Here is a 19,593-nt window from a genome sequence, read left to right on the forward strand (position 1 = left end):
ATTCATCTGTGAGTGTGACCAGTGTTCGTTTCCAAAGAAAATGAATAGTGTTCAATATCTTTTACAAACAAATTTTTCAGTTTTAATCTTGAAAGATTGGAAGGCTGTTATCTTAACTCGATTTAAAACAAGCACAAACAAGCCGAGGTAAGACCTTTTAATGTAAAAATATATGAAAGAAACAGCTGGATTTGCTGTTGTGAATCTATAAATAAATTATTTTGTTTCCCGTGCCTGCTATTTGCTAAGGGTAAAGATAGGAGCTGGACATGCACTGGTGTGTGAGATTTAAGCCATTTGACACAGAAAATTAAGAAGCATGAAGAATCTATTGCTCATAAGAATGCTTGCCTAGATTTATCAGTTCTTGGAAGAACAGAAATTAGGCAACAGCTTAGCTCAGCTTTCAGGCAGAATATTGAAAGACAGAATGATAACGTAAGGAAAAACGCTATGTTCTTTCAAAGATAATTCATCATCATCATCATCATCATCATCATCATCATCATCATCATCATCAGGCTCATTTTAAGGTAATTATCTACTTTAAAGAACTGTAGTATTTTTTTAATTTTTCAGAAACGAGATATTGTTTGAATTGTTGGAAAACTATGTAATACCATAAAAGTAGTCAACCTCCTGTCATTTTAGGGCACGAACCGTCACTGGGCTATATCCATATTCAATTAAATTTTGAAGCAAATGAGATATACAGTACTACCAACACCAGTAGTGACAACTGATTATATTGCCAACTTTACAGTTCATATTCCTTAAAAGCATTACTGTGAATTTAGAAAAATCTAAATCCGGGTAAATCATGACATCTTGGCAAAATCATGGACAAATTGGCGTCGCGAATTGCCTTCAGAAAAATTCGGGACTGGAGGTCTAAATTCGAGTCTGTTCTGGAAAAATCAGAATGGATAGTTACTTAACTACCCTCCTTTATATCATTATTTCCTATCTCATTTTTCTGTAATTCATTCTTAATTTTCTTTCACTGCCTCTTTCCTTTCTATCTTTTCTTTTGTTCCCACTGTTCTTCTTTCTGTTCCTTTTTTCTTTCCTTTCTCCCTTGCTTCCCCTTCTTACTACCTTTTTACTTGTCTTTGATCTGTCTTTCCTTTCTTTTCCCCTGTTTTCTTTCTTTTTTGTTTAACCTCCATCACTAGTATAATCACCCCTGTTACCATCATCATCGTCATCAGAAATGCGTTCGGATGAAGGTAGTTATAGGTTATTCCTCTGCTTCTCTTTGTGTACGATAGCTGAATAAAGCACGAGCTGCTCACAGTGCTCTGGTTGTTTCAGTATTTGCTGGTTTGGTATATGATGATGACTGCTCATGTCACAGGTTTCTCGCCTCCTGCTGCTGGCTGGAGCCTCCCCAAACCACACGACCGAGTTCCTGGGTAACGCCCCCGTGCTGTGCATGTACGCACATGAAGGCATCGTGGAGATGGTGGCTGTCCTCTTGGAGTTTGGCGCGGACGTAGATTTGACCAACAGCCAGGGCTGTTCAGCATTGTCACTGGCATCAACGCGGGGCCACTGTGAAGTTGTGCGCCAGCTGGTGGCAGCGGGGTCAAGTCTAGGACAAGCTGACACTGCGGGGCGCTGCCCTCTGGTCCACGCAGCAAGGAATGGGCGTCTGAACGTTGTGGGCTACCTCCTGGCTTGTGATTGGGTTCTCCGTAATCCAGAGACGGAAGTGGAACTTGGGGAAGCAGCACAGCAAGCCCTTGTCGCAGCTGCTGCACAAGGACACACAGAGGTGAGCCTTTATTATTTATTACATACTTCTGTTGCAGATTTCAGATTTGCAAATTTGTAACTCAAATAAGTACAGTTGAACTTCGTTATAACGACCACCTCAGCTACAACAACAGTCGTTAAGAAGTCTGTCTATGGTTTTTATCTGTATTGAACGACATATTTTTAATAAGCAACTTGTTTATAGCGACATTTAGCAGCACTGTAAATGCTAAAAAAAATTCATGTTCTACGTACATTGAACAGAGACTGTAGTTGAGAGGAATTCGCAGGTATTCGGAAATGTCATCGCGACCAATACCATTTTCAGTTACAATTTACTAATACTAAAAGAGAGTGGAGTAGAGCAAACTCTTTCTTGCATCGTGACAACAACCCTTTACAAACAATAGCAGGTCAAGTTGTGTACCATACTGTAATCCAGACATTCAGTTTGCAACCAGGTGTTACATACAATACAGACATTGCAAGGGAGTTTGAAGAATGACTTGAAGTCATATCCAAACGGTCAGCCTAGCCTGTCTCGCTTATGTAGTAAATCCCCGCCACACCACACATGCAACCGCACATGGCTACATATCAGTAAGAACAATTGTGCATTGCTTTCATTAACAGAATCCACCCATGGAACATGCAATATAAGTCTATTGCAGAAAAATAGGTATGGCTGGGTTATTAGTACATTAACCACAGCACTTAAGGCTCATTCACAATGAAAATTAAACATAAAGTAAGCGTTAACTCAACGTTACAGTAAAATCGAGAAGTCATACCATCATTCACGATGGGAACATAAACATAACAGCAAACATACTTGGTAACCATGGAAACATAACAACGATGCCATTTCCTCATATTCTGTCATATACTTCAGCGCTCCACGATTGTGTTCTGTTTGCAAATCACGTAAGCATAAGCATGAAAGTTTGGAGTTGGCAAACTTTCATGTTAACATCTTACGGTAATGTTTATATCAATGCTTATGTGAATCATTGTGAATGATCCCATTTGGTAGCCTGGACGCAAACTTCTGTGTTTATGTTACGGTTATGTTTAATTTTCATTGTGAATGGGCCTTTAGTCGTTTTGTAGCAGTTGCTAGAAATATTCTCTGTCTACATCAACACATAACTGGAACCTCTTTATGAATTTGTACTTAGAAGGTCTTGGAGACTCAAAAGAAAATTTTCTGATTTTATCTTAGTTAATTTCTTACCATTATGGGTCCCTATCACCATGACATGGCGCGTCCTCAGGTTGCGGATAGAGAAGACGGCCTCCAGATATGGAGGGTAGCTGCAAATATATTGAATAAGCAGTCGTGGACAGCCGATAAGGGGTGGTCCTCCAGCTTGGGGCTTGGGCAAAGGGCTAGCAATCCATCATCGTAAAAAACAACTTGTTATGAATCCATAGAATAGCAGAGGGAAAAAGACTTTTGGGGAGGCCGAGACGTAGATGGGAGGATAATATTAAAATGATTTGAAGGAGGTAGGATATGATGATAGAGACTGGATTAATCTTGCACAGGATAGGGATCGATGGCGGGCTTATGTGAGGGGGCAATGAACTTGCAGGTTCCTTAAAAGCCATTTGTAAGTTGTAAATAAGTAAGTAAGTAAGTAAATTTCTACCACTGAAATGCTGCATTGTCTTTTGATTATTATTAGTGTAAAGTTTATTTTTTCCTCATAGCCACTTACGTATTGTATATAGCAGAAATTTGTTACTTTACTTGAGCGATTCATTTTGTGACATGATAAACAATGAAAATCATTATGTATATTAGTTTGTGAATGATCAGTATGTGGTATGACCACTTGTGTATTTCAGATCGTGGAGTACCTCCTGGACATGGCCGAAGTGAAGGCAGATGCCCACGATACATTAACAGGAGAAACAGCTCTGACTGTTGCAGCTTCTAACGGCTGCCACAGCGTATGTACAGCTCTGCTCGTCAGAGGAGCTAGCATTTCTGCAGTCAACAGGAAGGTAATTTCTCTTAACAGTTTAAAATGTCATTTTACCAGCCATTGATAGCTAGAGTAAATTTAGGACAAGTAGCAGTTGCAATAAAGCCTCTTTCTTGCATATGGTAACTGCCTCTGGATAGCAAGTACTGATACCTGGATGAGGCAATACAATTTTTTGACGGAAAAATTCAAAATACGAGGAAAGTTCTCTATAGGAGGGAAATTAAGCTGGAAGTCCTATGTCATATTAAGTTCCTGATATAAAGAAAAGGAAACTTTACGACCTTCGATCAGTTAAAATTGTAAGCAAAATTCTGTTTAAAAATTCATTGTATTTGTTTACTGTGTATACTGTATCAGTATCAGTTCATGGTATACTTTATAGGCCTTTACACTTAATTTATATCTATAAATTTTATGTCCTGAAAACGGTCTTCAAACCATGCAAGATATATTTAAGGGGAAAGGATGGTGAAATCTGTCATTTTTTTTTTTTTTTTGTACAATACTTTCAATTGTTGAGTAAGTGAAACCTTAAATCACTGCCAATAGTGTTCGAAAATTAATTAAGGGGTGGGGGGGGAGTCGCATAGAAATTTACTAAAATTTATATAAATCAGTCAATTTTTAAGATATTCACAAAATTATTTCACCATTTTACTTACAAAGCCAGTGTACAAATTGTTTAGATTCAGCTGAACTAAAGGGAGGGGCTACTCATCAATTAGCACTGGTCAGTTTGATGAGTTAATGACCGAATTTGGTATAATTTTTCTCTATTCAATACCTAATTCCCTCTTTACCCTTTCCTATCCAGTCCTTTGACTGAACTCTTACTTTCTTTGATCCCGATGATATTAGAGCATTCAAGACCTAGGGGTTCATTTCACTTTCCTTTCTACCCTTTCTACCTTTCTGTTCCTAGTGCTGACCTGCTATGGCACTAAAATCGTCCTCCAGTGGCTTAAGGAGGGAAAGCTGGTGATCAACAAGATCTCCCAACTAGGTCTAGTCGACCCGTTGACCAACACTAGGTGTGGTCCTCTAGACATTCTGGGGGTTGTGTGTGGATGAAGTAGCCATCAAAACGTTAAAATATGGTGTTCACTTAAATCGGCTACAACTTGCCACAAGAAATGGATTTGGAACACCTCAAAATCTGTGCTTCAGTGGCTGACCGTGACAATAGCTTTGAAAAATATTGGAGTGCAAGAGGTCAAATGACTTTATTGTCAAACGCCTGGCATTAGAAAACAACATCAACAACAAATTGTTTAGATTAAATTTTTAATATTTCACCTGGGTACAATAATACAAGCTTATGAACATGATTAGTTATTATTTTGTGGTCAGTGATTTGCGATTGGAAATTATTTTTACATATGCATAAAATATCAAAATTCTAATCAAGACAAAAGTTAACTTATAGTCTGCTAAAGATGTGTTCAAAATTTCATGAACTTCCTTTTAGTGGTTCCTGAGTTATATCCATTTTTGTAAGTACCATGTCAGAAAATCAAACTTGTGGGAAATCAACAAATAGCATGTCACTTAAAATCTCAGCATGTAGGCCATTTAAAAAGATTACGAATGACCTCCAATCGTGCAAAATGGCCAATAAAATGATATATATATATATATATATATATATATTTTGTGTTCTGCATATATCAAAGAACAGTATTAGGTTTTTTTTTTTTCTTTTAATTCAACCTCTTTTTTTTCCTTCCCAACAGAAAGAAATAAGTAAATAAATATGAAGTGGAGCATTAATTTTGAACATCTTGGATCTGATCCCAAGTATGGTGCATAATTAGTCAATCACTACAGAAGACGATAGTAAAATAATTCAGTAACAAACTTTCCAGATGTGTTCTTGAGAACAATAATTATGTGCAAAATTTTGCCTAAAATCAAGAAATTTATACAGCTTGAAATGATTTGCATGAATTGCTTGTAAAATTGAACGTGCAATTGTCCGTTTATGAAATAGAACAAAAAGTGGCATAGGAACCACAGATCAAATTTCGAAATTTACCTTCCTATTAAACAACTTTGTTTGTATTGAGTTGATGCAAAAATTCGTAGCCTTCTTTTGCTGTTGTGACGAAAGTTTTTATTTGAGGTGATTAGAATACAGACATTAGTCAGTAATATATTCTCCTACATTATCTGTAACTTTCTGCGAACACTGGGGTAGTTTTTTGATTCTGTATCTGAAGAAATTGGGTGGTTTGGAGTTGAAGAATTCGTCAAGCTAAGTGTGTAAAGCATCTTCGTTATCAAAGGAGTTCCCTTGAAAGTTGTTGGATAGAGAACGGAAAAGGTGGAAATCTAAGATCAGAAGATTAAGATTTTGGGGAATGTGGAATCACCTTTCAACCAAGCTCCAAGATAGCTGCTTTTCTTATGTTAGCGAAGTGTGAGCATGCATTTTCGTGTTGCAGCAGCATTTAGTGCAGTCTTCTGGTCGTTTCTCTTCAATTTCGGCCACAAAGCGTCTGAGTTGGCAATAAATCTCAGCAGTTATGGTTACATTCCTGGGAAGCAAATTGTAGTACCCGATACCTTCTTTATCCCACCAGACATATGAATGTATATATTTGTCTTTAAGCAATTTACCTTTTGGTGAGGCGACACTTCACATTATTAGTATATGATGCTGTCTCCTCATTTTACAACGTCTCTCGTACAAGTCATTAGGACATTACTTATTTTTAATTTATTATTGCAATTCTTCCTCTAGTCTTCTCTTGTCCGTCATCAGTTCTTCCACTACTTTTCTCCTCACCCATTATTATACCAAAAATACTATAATTCTAATTTTTTACCCCTCCTCCTATATGACACATTTTCCCTCACTTCACATCTCTAACTATTTGCACTTTTTGCTGCTAATTTTTCCACATTGCTACTTTATTTAGGTCTTAGTTCTCTTTTCTCACGATTTATTTCCCCTCCACACCATTTCCTTAAGTCATACTGTTTTTTCACCGTGTTTTCCCCTCTTCCTTCATCACTGCTCCCTGAACTATCTCCTACTTGCATTAGTCTACTTCTCATCAGCCTCGATTTAGATCTTAGTTCCTTCACCCGCTTTGGAATTGCTCCCATCTGATGTCCACTATTTCCATTCGCTTGCACTGAGGTCTTGTTCTGTTGTGCTTGCTGAATACCAGTTTGCATCACTCCTGTTTCTTCTTCAGATGACGTCACTGCTTACTTTCCGGAAATTTTCGCTGAGTTTGACACGTTTGCATTTGTCTCGCGTACACTCACCACATTTGTGTCACTAACCTCGCCTTTAGATATGATATTTTTTATTTTTTCTTTCAAACTTTTCTGTTCTTTTCCTTTTCTTCTGAGCCTACAATCGGTTTTTTTAATGTTACTAGGCACTCCTCTACACTAAAAACCAAATTGTTTATCTTAATTTTGTCCTTGATAAATTTCGCGAATTGTCCATTCCTTCGTGCTGCTCTAAGAAAAGGGATTAAAACTCTTCTTCTACTTCTTACTTCGCATCTCCAATCGTTATCTATTCTGATCGTTGTGTTCCCTATCCTTCTCTTCATAATCCTCTCCTTCATAACCACACTCTTAAATTTGACTAATATTGGCCTAACTTATCCTGAATTTTGTATTTGCTTCTTTCCTACTCTAAATGCTTCCTGTACTTGTCCATCGCTCACATCCATACCAAAACATTCCCAACACACTCCTAATATCTTCTCATATGTATTGATACTCTGTTCTCTATCTTTTTCTTCTATCCAGAAAAATAACAAGTTTTTTCTCCTCTTTTCCTCCTCAAATTGATAAAAGTTTAGAAACTCCACGAAGATTAACTGCAACTCAAGAAGTATTAGCTAATGCTCTGCGCTAAGAGAGTTTTACTCCACCAGACATATAACATCTTCTTCTGTGGAAGGGCACCAACTTTAGTATGGGGTGTTGTGTATTGAAACGACAGAACCATTTTCTTGCAGTGCTTTCTCCAGTGACATTCTGCCCATACACGGTACAAATGTTTCGAGCTGCCTTCACTGCCTTTGCTCCTCTATTGAACTCAAACAGAAGAATATGTCGGAAGTTTTCTTTTTTTTTTTTTTTTTTGTAATTTTCTTTAGCCCACGAGTAACACAAACTTCTCCAAATCCGCAAAATTCAAGGCATATTTACAAGCACAACACTCCAAATAGCAAATGACAAATGACAACTGATAAACAATCTCCTAACAGCAAGCAGTGTTGTGGTGACGAACAAAAACGCTACGAATGTATGTATCAATCTAATATAATTCAAGGATACTGTGTGCTTTATGTTGTGTGGCATAATAGTCCTTCATTCAGCATTCACACTGTGGAATTATTGCTATTGCAGGAGATGGCGCCACTGCTGCTGGCAGTGAAGGAGGGTCACTGGGCCGTGGCAGAGAGACTCCTGCAGCACCACGCGCCCCTGGAGCAATGTGACCCTGTCGGACGCTCTCCTCTCATGCTGGCTGCTTCTGAGGGCCATGTCGGACTCATTGAGCTCCTCTTGGATAAAGGTCAATCATCAGCATCACTGTGTTTTCTTTCTTTAGTTTGTTATTTAACGACGCTGTATCAACTACTCGGTTATTTAGTGTCGATGGGATTGGTGAGATTACCTGACAGTCGCCTTACAGTTCGAGAAAACCTTGGAAAAAAACCAGCTAGGCAATCAGCCCAAATGAGAATCGAACCCATGCCCGAGTGCAACTCTGGATCAGGAGGCAAACACCTAAGCTGATTGAGCTATGCCGGTGGCTCAATACTGTGTTAGAAATGTGTAAACATAAAGTACTATAAAATTTTCTCATTATAACAAACTTCAGTTTATCGTACTTTTCTGTTTTGCTAACACATTTTAAATCCTCCACTGAAATCCCATATAATAACAATACAAAGATATTTCAAATCATTTGTAATCATTTCATTATTATGTACCTATGAAAATGTATGTATGTATGTGTATATATATATATATATATATATATATATATATATATACCGGTATATATGTATACACACACACACACACACAGAGTGTTTCTGGGCTAGTGTTACAAACTTTTAGGGATGATGGAGAAGGGCACATGTATCAATTTGAAATAAGGAACCCTGGTCCAGAAATGACTGAGTCGAAAGTTATAAGCAAAAATAGTTGTGTGGAAATGGAATTGTAATTTGGCACCATGTGCCCTCCTTCCCTTAACCTTTGGAACAGTCATAGAAAGATGGTATGGGCCGAATGTCTCCTATGTGGGTACTTGGGCCGATACAATCTGTGAGCTTATCTACTGTTCCCATTGGCTCATCCGTATTAGAACATCAGGTCTGCATATTCCACTCTCGTGTACTCCTTCATTTCACTAGGACTGATCGACTGGATACTGCAAATTGTACACATACACTGCTGTCTACCGGCGTGCATATCAGGACCGACCATGTCTGTTACAGATTACGCTATCTGCATTGCTTCAGTGTAGTTTCCTGTCCCCACCCCTCAGACACCGCACTGAATGGAATACTGTAAATAGACAACATAAACAACGTCAGATGAATACAGTACGTGTAAGATGTACAGATAAATACACATAAATAAGGTGTACAGAGGAATAAAATTATTTCATTTCCACACAACTATTTTTGCTTATAACTTTCGAGTCAGTCATTTCTGGACCAGGGTTCCTTATCTCAAATTGATACATGTGCCCTTCGCCATCATCCATGAAAGTTTGTGACACTAGCCCGGAAACACCCTGTATATATATATATATATATATATATATATATATATATATATATATATATATATATACTGTATGTGTATGAAATATAATTATTATAATTTTTTATCTTTACATCTTTAATTCATATATTGTTCGTTGCAGATTTTATGTGCTATGTGTAACTGTTTTTATTTTGAACATGTTTGCTAGAAATGTAATATTGTATGTAAATTTAGCATTTTGCATGCATATGATTTTGTCCTACGTTGTTTCTAGCAAGAATGATTGCTTCTCAAATCATTGAGTGAATTTCAACATTTTGTAGAAGATAGATTAAAAATATAACTGAAGTTGAGAACTTCTTTTCTTTTAGTTTCAATAATTTATTTAAAATTCAGTGATATGCATATTAGCTTTTTTAATAAACATAGTGGGTTTCTTGAGTTTATTGAATCTTACATGAATTGTAAACACAGCTGCAGTAAATAAGAGGTAAGATATGTTGTGGAATAACTCTGCATTAACTAAAATAGAATGAAATAGAATCAAAACAACGTCTGTGTTTCGATAAAACTTCCTTTCTTCAATATAACGTACTTTTCAAAATACCCGTAATGTATAAATAATATTATTTTCTCATGTGCATTATAATATGTACTGAGCTTTCACTGTAGTACCCATATGTGTACTTCAAGCATCATGTAATGCAATAGATAAATTTTATTGCATGTTGGGAGAGAGAAAAGGTTGTGTGGCTTTCTGATTAGCTAAGATGACAGTCTTTTCATAGAGGAGATATTTGGTAACTGAATTCTGAATGCTGGAAACAGGGTCTAACTGCCAGTGCTGTAATTTTGCCACTATCATTTCGGCCACCCTTCAAAAGATTGATAAAAACTGAAGACAGTAACAGGCCTTATGGAATAATAATAATAATAATAATATACTAGTAATAATCATCATCATCATCGTCATCATCATCATCATCACCATCATCATTATCATCATTGTCATTGTTAAGCGATCAGGGATGTAGGTTCCATGGTCTGTTCCAATCCCATAATGAATCAGTTTAGAAGTCTCTTGAGAGGTTGAACTAGATTTCTTCTTCCCGGGGTGATATTTCAGATTAAATGTGGTACTCTGCTTCTGTCCAGAACTGGATTGACTTTATAAGTCCTGATAAAATTTCTTGATTTGTTTTTAGGTAATCTTGTCATGTATATTTTGCGGTTTTTTTTTAATTTAATTTCTTCTGCCCTTATGCTGCTGAATTTATCTTGTTTTCTTATTACAGTAAAATCCCTCGTATCCGGCACCCAAATAACCAGCAATACCAAAACAACGGCACTTTTGACTAGGCAAAAAAAATAGTCATTCATTCGAAAGGGAAGAGTCGGACGAAGATGTGAGTGGTTTTCATGGATCGCACATGCCGCATATTGTGTTTACTCTTTATATTGTTCACTCATGAAAACATAGACAAAAAAATCCGTTATGTCCCTGGAGTATATCGGGTATCATCAGTAAGCTGTCACTTGAACCTTGCAAACAATGTGCAGAGACGATGTCTTTAAATTTACCTCTTGAACTCGCCCTTTTCGAAGGGATGTTGGATGAGTCTAAATAGGAAGGTGTGAAATTCTACGTTCCTACAGTGCGCAAAAATTTCATTCGTGTGATAGTATCATGGCTATTACCACTAAAAGCGCTGCTGTTGCACAATGGATTCCGCGAAACAGAAGCAAAATATTCTTATGCTCAAATCATCAAGCATTGCCTCATCTCCTTCTTTTGTGACGTTGGCTATGCTGGTCTTCACGTCACATGACTCACATGGCCACCATTTAGAATTGTCATAAGGTTACGAAAACTTTTAGTATTTTGTACGCTATTATGTATTACTGTATTACAATAATTATGAACTGATTAATGTACATTACCATATTCAGTACTAAAAGTAAACATTGTACGTATTTCAAAACTTTATTTTTAAATAGCTATCTATATGAAAATTACTAAATTTCAACATGGAAAAAAATGTTTGTGCATTACAGTATGTCTTTACATAACCTATAAACATATTTTACAATTATCTGGCAAAATCAGTTATCCGGCACTGGCTTTGTCCTACAGTTTCCGGATACGAGGAATTCTACTATACTCAAATCTCAAATTCGTATACAAGTGTAGATATAGCCAAAGTGTTGTATATTTTAAATCTGGTATGTTTCTGTTTCTCACTTTTCTTCTCCTTTTTTCTTTTTTGCTTTTCCCCTTTGTTTTCTGCTTCTTTCTTTCTCGTCCCCTGTGTTACTCTGTTTTTTACTTCTCATTATCTTCCTTTTCTTATCTTTTCTTTTCTGCTCATGTCTTCTTCTTTTCCCCTCTTCTATCTTCTTTCATTTCCATTTGTCTCTTCTTCACCTGCTTCACTCCTATTCTTTGCTGTTCTTTTCTTTTCTTCTCCTCTCTTTATGCTTCATTCAGTGGTGTATGCAGTATTTTGTCAAGGTGAAGTCATTATTAAAATTGTATGCAATTATATGATTGGTATTTTAAATTTTGTGTATCATCATCATCATCATCATCATCATCATCATCATCATCATCATCAATATTATTATTATTATTATTATTATTATTATTATTATTATTATTATTATTATTATTTTAAGGTATATTTATTAATATTGTACTATGTTCTAATAGAACATGTTTATGAATATCCTTATAAAATCTTTGAAATGTAATTTTTTGCAGCATCTAATTTTTAACAAACAACTAGTTAAATTTCATATTGTGTCAGCTTTATTTTATTACAAGGTCGGTACTAGGCAGTAGGTCTTTCTATAATGAAAATACATTGTTATAATTCGAACGTGGTGCAGCACCAAGCACTGGGATTATATTAAAAGAAGAGTAGGAGGACTATGCCTTATCCCAATGTAGATTTTGTTACTTTGACAGTGAAAAATTAGAGAAGCTAAAACTATTATGCATAAAAAATATTTAAATCTAAATATGTCATTTTTTTTAAGTTCCTGGGGGGGGGGGGGTTTTCAAACCTGGTAACCCTCCCCTTGGATATGTCCCTGCCCTCATTCATTTCGTTACATAACCATCACTGTTACCTACATTAGCTGATTCTCAGTATTTCATTGTCTGCAGGGGCCTGTATGATGCGGCAAGACCGTGAGGGGCTAACAGCCCTGGGCTGGGCCTGTCTGCGTGGCAGAGTGCAGGCTGCTCAGTGCTTGCTGGATCGTGGAGCAAATGTCAACCATGCAGACAAAACAGGGCGAACTCCCCTCGACCTCGCAGCCTTCCAAGGCAATCCCAATTTAGTGCAGGTGAGTGTAAAAGCTACATGTTTGGAAATATAGTACCGTCACAGTCTAGTATATACAGTCACGAAGCTCAATACGTAGTAAATATGCATCCATAGATAGTTGCTGATCACTAGGATCGCTAATATCACCTCATTACAGACAATGCGAAATATTACCGGCACAGTCTTTTGTTCCTAGTACCCTCACAACTCAAGCTTCGTGACTATATACTAGACTGTAGTACCGTCACCACTACTACCACTACTACCACCACCACCACCACCACCAGCATTAACATCATCCCACCCACCATTGACATAGCAACAACAGTGAAAAAATTAAACAAAATGCAGCATTCCGACAGTCTCACGCCATTACAGGCAGTACACTTCACTTGATGATATGTGTCAGAGAAAGAACAATTGTTTGTATGCATCTCAAGTCTGGTAATATGTATCTAATCAGCAATGTACGCAATGGAGAGGGAAAGGAACTGGCCATCCTACCCCATTATCTTCTGACTTAGTTGCCTCATAAGTGGTGCCTTATTGGTATCATTTGTGAGGTTCAGAGCTGTCTTCTGACAGTTGACTAAACAACACTCATTGTGACTTCCAACATACTAGGTATTAAAATTATTTTTTTCCAGAAAATAAATGGTCTCTTAGATTTGACTCACGTGTATCAATTTCTGACACAGAATTTTAAGAATTTCGTTCTATATGAAAATTAAGTCTTTCCCATAACCATTTTTCTCAGCTCTGTAACTCCTGAATTTACTTTTGTTAAGGACGTGTAAGAAGGAGGGAAGAAACAGAGGTAGATAATAGAAAAAGGAGAAGTTAATTTCATCCATATTGTAATGTAAGTAACTATTAAAATTGGTCTGTGTTCATCACTAATGAAGTACAGAATGTTTGCCAGAAAACAGGTCTAGCTCAGATAAATGCCATTGGTCTTTTACTGTTATAGAATCAAATGCCTCTATCAAGGAAAAAGTGCGCATGTTTCCCCTGAATTGAGCATGCACATGTTTTGTGTTGCGTAGTATGAGCAGATAACACAGACTGAAGAGACGTCAAAGTTAGAGCATTAGTATACAGCAGACTTCCATTCAGCGCAGTTTAGTTTATACCTGTTTTGTTGAAAGATGGGACATGACAGGAGTGTTGCGACTGGAAAAACAACTGAAAGTCACATAGTGTGGTAGGCCTGTTGCTATGGTAAAACAGTTGAGTTGCCAAACTTACAGTTCCCACTTGGCAAGTCCTTAATAGCTCTCTTTATTGTGCACACAAATGTTAACATTGGTAACAGTGGCGGCCGGTGAACCATTCTGGTGGTGGTGCCAAAAATGAAAAAAAGGTTGTACGCAAATTACCCTAGTGAATTGATAATCGCAGTTCACGTTTGCATTATGTTAAATAAAACACATTAATTAAACCAGCTATTTTACCAGGTGTACAGTTAATAATGCATCTAGTAACAGTTACAATAACATTTCCGAAACTAATAACGAAATTTACAAATACAGATAATCAAAACTTTCACAGTATTGTTAGTCAAGTACAAATAACTTTTATAACTAGTAAAATTACTGCAAAAACACACGAGTTAAACAGTAATATAGATAATAAACAAACACGTTTGCACTTTATTTAACAGGCTGATGAATCCAAGTCAGCGGCCTGAATAGCACATGTTCATGTCCTACACAGATCTCATGTATCATTAACAGAAGAATCAATACTATAGCAACAGTGTAGCGATATTTAGTTGCCGCAAAATAAAACATATATTACACAACATTAACAAACAGTTTTACATAATATGAAAAAATATTTATCTTTCTAAAAAGAACCATGACTATCTCTGCGTTCAATATAGTTAAATGGATAATAATTTAGACATTCAAATCCAAGTTATGTGCATTAGTTTTGAATTGGCAACATTACATTAACATTTGGCGCGGAACTTTAACTTGTGTTTTCGTGCAAGTCTGCGGTTGATGGTTCCCTTCCTAATGCCTCCAACAACCCTGCCATCTAGTGAAATTTATGCGTTACTGTGCTCTAGTGGGCGGAATATTAACTACTGAGTCAAATTGAATTTGGCTCAAAGTCTGCCATAAGAAACGCATATAAACTAAAATCAGTAGCCTTTTGTACAGTGTTATATAGACGTAGGCAGTGCCACACTGAGTGGCTCCAACATTCGGAAAAACGCTGCAAGAGTGCGTCCGGACCTGTGCGCGCACTCGTTCAAATGAAATACGAATAAAATGCGTAGAAATAAACTATTACAACTGCTTTCTAGAATATTATTTTGTGTTTCTTTCATTGGTGGTGCCATGGCACACTGGCACTGCCCCAAAAGCCGCTTCTGATTGGTATGTTTTGTCTTTGATTTTCTTTTATTCAATGAATGTTTTAACATCAGCCATCTTAACGTCAATAGCTAGCTTCCATCAGCTGGCAGCATGGTAGTCCATATTGGCAACATAACACTGTAGTTCCAAGCTCGGCTGCTTAACTGTCATGTCCCATCTTTAAAAAAAAACAGGTATAGTACAAGGCAATGCTGATTAGGCCAGTGAATCTTTATTTAAGATAATTTTATTGCAAATAAATCATACAGAAATTGTCGTACTCTATATTTTTACTGAAATATCCTGAAATTCAGTAACTATCTATCTGATTCAGTAATCCAGAAGTTAGAGATAAAAGTGAGAGAAACTGGCTCAATTTTAAATACAAAAGGAAGGTGCATAAATCGCCCTCTAACTGAATAAAAACTAAGCTGTAAGCTAAAATATTCAACAGGCAGGTGCATCCAAGACATCAACTTGGAAAGTGATGCAATTGTTAAAACTAAATCCTAAATTCATAAATGAATGAATGAACAGACCAGCAAATAGAGATTATATAGAATGGACACTCAGCGAATTTTTCTGTTTTGTTTCTCTATGGACTGGCGTTTAGTTCCACTTTCAAGTGCTAGAGGTTAGTGTAATCGAGCACACGCTAAGATAATTATATTATATAATTATTATAATAATTGAATATAAGAGTTGAGACACAGGATTCAAACATCGCCTATCTTATTGCATAATCCAGTAATACTTTGCTTCAAATAAATTCAAGTAAACAGCTTCTCTTTATTTCTCAGTGATAAACTAGTTGTAATAATAATTTTTTATGTTTTATATATAAAAAAATTTAAAATTATGTATCAAATTCGTTTAATATTTGTATACTATATATAGGCATATGGTTTTACTTCTCATAGGAGTTTTGTTTTTCCATTTTCAGCACTATAAAATCATTACATATTTTAATTATTGATAGTGTAAACGTCTCAACTCTTATTATAAAGAAACTCTAGAATCTAGACATTACATATAATGACGGATTTATTATTTCATCAATCCAATTTATTTTATTTGAGTACATAATGTACTTAGATGTATTAATTTTGTGTCTGTTATATTTCGCTGTGTTGACTGCTAACTGGTGTGATGCCAGCGCCAACTCTAGGGAAAAAGCAGAATCTCACGCTCAAGCTGGTTTGAAGGTCATTGAAATCAATCCTGTTACATAAAAGGTACCGATGCGAAGTGTCCATACTTGTAATTCCCTATGTGCTGAACAGACCATGTGCTTAGGGTTCAATTGTATACATTGAGATGAAATTCAACATATGTCTAGAAATCTTTTCAAAAGATGTGAAATGTGCTTTAGAGAGGATAGTTGACTTATTGTAAGGTAAGCCAATAAATTACATCTCTTTAATATTGTAATGTCTAATTCAGGAGATTTTATTGCGGAAATTTGATGTACTGGATCACTGATAAGCTGGCTGTTACTTGCTCATGCTACTTTTCGAATGTTACCATAATAAATGAAACCTATTTCCAAGCATATACATATACATATACCTGTCTACGTATTACTCTGTGAAAAGATTTATTAAATCTACATACTTAGACTTCAACAAACAAAATTTGATAACACAATCTCAAGGGAAAAAATGGAACTCTCTGCATCAAAATCCACAGTTAATTCCCGATTTACCACGGAAATCGTCTGAGCTGCATTTAGATTGGCAACTGGCCATGATTGTTTGGCCAAACACCTGCATAGAATTGGAATATATCAGTCCCCTAACTGCCCATTTTGCAACTCAAACCAAGAAATGGATTCGGAACACCTCAAAATCTGTGCTTCAGTGGCTGGCCATGATAATATCTTTGAAAAATATTGGAGTACAAAAGGTCAAATGACTTTATTGTCAAACGCCTGGCATTAGAGAACAACAACAACATATACCTGTCATAAGTAGGTACTTTTAAATACCGTACTTTTAATAAATAATTTTTATTAATTACTGTTCGAGTCATCATGATTACAAAATTACATCACACACATACATAATTTTTTTTAAATCACGTTGTAGAAACCTCTGGATATTGTTATTGCAGTAGCATATTAGTCATAAAGTTCATACTAATTACAATTATTCATTTCATGCACTTGTAGTTTAAAATACACAATAAATTACTCCTATCTTTTCATTGCCTCTGAATAGCCTTCATTATTTAACTGAGATATTTTAATAAATAGAGACGAGAATTTCATGCACTATAAAATCCCAAAATATGCATGCATTTATGCATTGTCAAACTATGAAACATGCACGATCAAGTGAAAAATATATTAAAGTATGCACTTTTATTTTTGTTCCAAATTTCTTATTTCACTTTTTTTGGCACAGTTAATGACTAATATCATTTCTAAATTGGTTTCTGTGAGGTTCCTGTATTGTATTGTATTTATTAACATTCCATGGTATTCATACATGCTTACAGCTAGAATATGGAACAAGTCAAAAAACTTAATACTATTATAAAATCTTAATTTATAGTCACAGTCTAGATGAAATATATACAGACGAGATTTACAATATAGTCTACTAGTACAACACATAGTTTTAGTATCAATTTCATGAAGTGTTATTGAATGTCATGAATTCACCTACAGAATAGAAGGCGTGAGAAATTAGGTACTTCTTTAATTTGGCCCTAAATAATTTTATGTTTTGAGTTTCATTTTTTATATCGATAGGGAGGCTATTAAAAATTTTTACTGCCATATAACGCACTCCTTTTTGATAGCACCAAATTTTTTGGCTTAAAAATCGATAATGTGTTAAATTGGAAAAATCATATTAAAGAAATTACCCCCAAACTAAATTCAGCTTGTTTTGCTATTAGATCTATGCAAAAGATAGGAAATATCAATACCTTAAAAACAATATACTTTGCATACTTCCACTCGGTAATGAGTTTTGGAATAATATTCTGGGGAAATTCCACGGATAGTAACAATATATTTCTATTACAAAAAAGAGTAATTAGAATAATAGTAGGTGCGAAATCTAGGGAGTCGTGTAGGACTATTTTAAAAAAACTACGAATAATGCCCATGGCTTGTCAGTATATCTTTTCATTAATAGTCTTCCTCGTATGTAATCGTGAAAATTTTGTAACTAATTCAACAGTTCATAGCATAAATACACATAAAAAAAATGACTTGTCAGGCAATATGTTTTTGTAGGCAGAGAATGAGTTCTCTACATCGCAAGAAGTTATGGGTGCAAACTTAAATGAACATATTTGTGACAGTGTCAGGTCAAATTCTTCATTCAAGTTTTCACCACAAATAACCTAATTCACTGAACAAAATAAACACATTGACACACGTAAACAGAATAAACAAGCACATTAACCACTTACGAGGTCAGACATTGTAAAGACAGTTCAGCTAATGATTCCAATTTTAGAAGAATCTGAATTGCTACTGGTACTGGAAAAGGAAGAGAGAGAAAGTATTTACAACCTCCCTGAAAGAGGGTGCTTTTGACCTAAATTATTTGTCGGCAGTTTCCTTGAACCTTCTATATTTCCTTTCTACTATTCTCAAAATATCCAACGCAATAAATCCATATATGACACGCAATCTGTAGAGGGTCGTCGGTAAAGCGTTGTAAAAGTGAACTTCCGTCCAGGAACACCTTATTGTGAAATTCGTAACGTTTTATTTAATTTTTCTGTTGTTTAGTTTTTTCCTTTTCCTTCGCCAATTCTGATTCTTGAAGCTAAAATAAGAGACATAAAAATCGAGAAACTGTGGTGTCTACTCAAAACATTAAAACATGCATTTAAACTGAATATGATGTATATTATATGCATGATTAAGCTAAAAATTGCTTAAGTATGCATTATGCATGTTTTTATCCCAAAAAGGCCAAAACATGCAAATATGCACGGAAAAAGTACACACATTTGGAACCAGAAAGTAATGAAATGGATAAGTACTAAGTTTGAGCTTTGTCCTATGTTCCTATAAAAACATGCATTTGCATGAAATTCTCGTCTCTATTAATAAAATTACAATACATTTATTTTCTGATCGTCTGTGAATAACTTAGTTATCATACTGTAGTATGTTACAATTCTATGTATTATTTCACTGCCATAATTGGTCTTTATACTTCAAATGGTGCATTAAGCAGTAGCGAAGCGTGACGCAATTTTTGGGTAAGCTGGGATTTGGAAATAGTGATCTAGGCCGTGCTTTACATCACTGAAAGGTAAACGAAACGCGGAAATGCTCCTGTCTTTAATTAACTAAATTCTAAATTGATCTTGTCCCTTCTTCGAAAATGTTTGGGAAAGCTCAGCTTACCCTGCCTA

At 35.7% G+C, this 19,593-nt stretch overlaps 1 protein-coding gene across 3 annotated transcripts in view; it reads left to right on the top strand.

The window, feature by feature from the left end:
* rols (rolling pebbles) overlaps window positions 1–19,593 on the top strand; it is a 630,535-nt gene that overhangs the window by 591,906 nt on the left and 19,036 nt on the right. For all 3 annotated transcript variants that reach the window (XM_069817947.1, XM_069817949.1, XM_069817948.1), the window contains 4 exons: window positions 1,358–1,777; window positions 3,610–3,768; window positions 8,133–8,301; window positions 12,679–12,860. In XM_069817947.1, coding sequence (XP_069674048.1) covers window positions 1,358–1,777; window positions 3,610–3,768; window positions 8,133–8,301; window positions 12,679–12,860 — 930 coding nt within the window. The remainder of the gene's footprint in view (window positions 1–1,357; window positions 1,778–3,609; window positions 3,769–8,132; window positions 8,302–12,678; window positions 12,861–19,593) is intronic.

Source organism: Periplaneta americana, chromosome 2, assembly GCF_040183065.1.
Source record: "Periplaneta americana isolate PAMFEO1 chromosome 2, P.americana_PAMFEO1_priV1, whole genome shotgun sequence".
NCBI lineage: Eukaryota > Metazoa > Arthropoda > Insecta > Blattodea > Blattidae > Periplaneta > Periplaneta americana.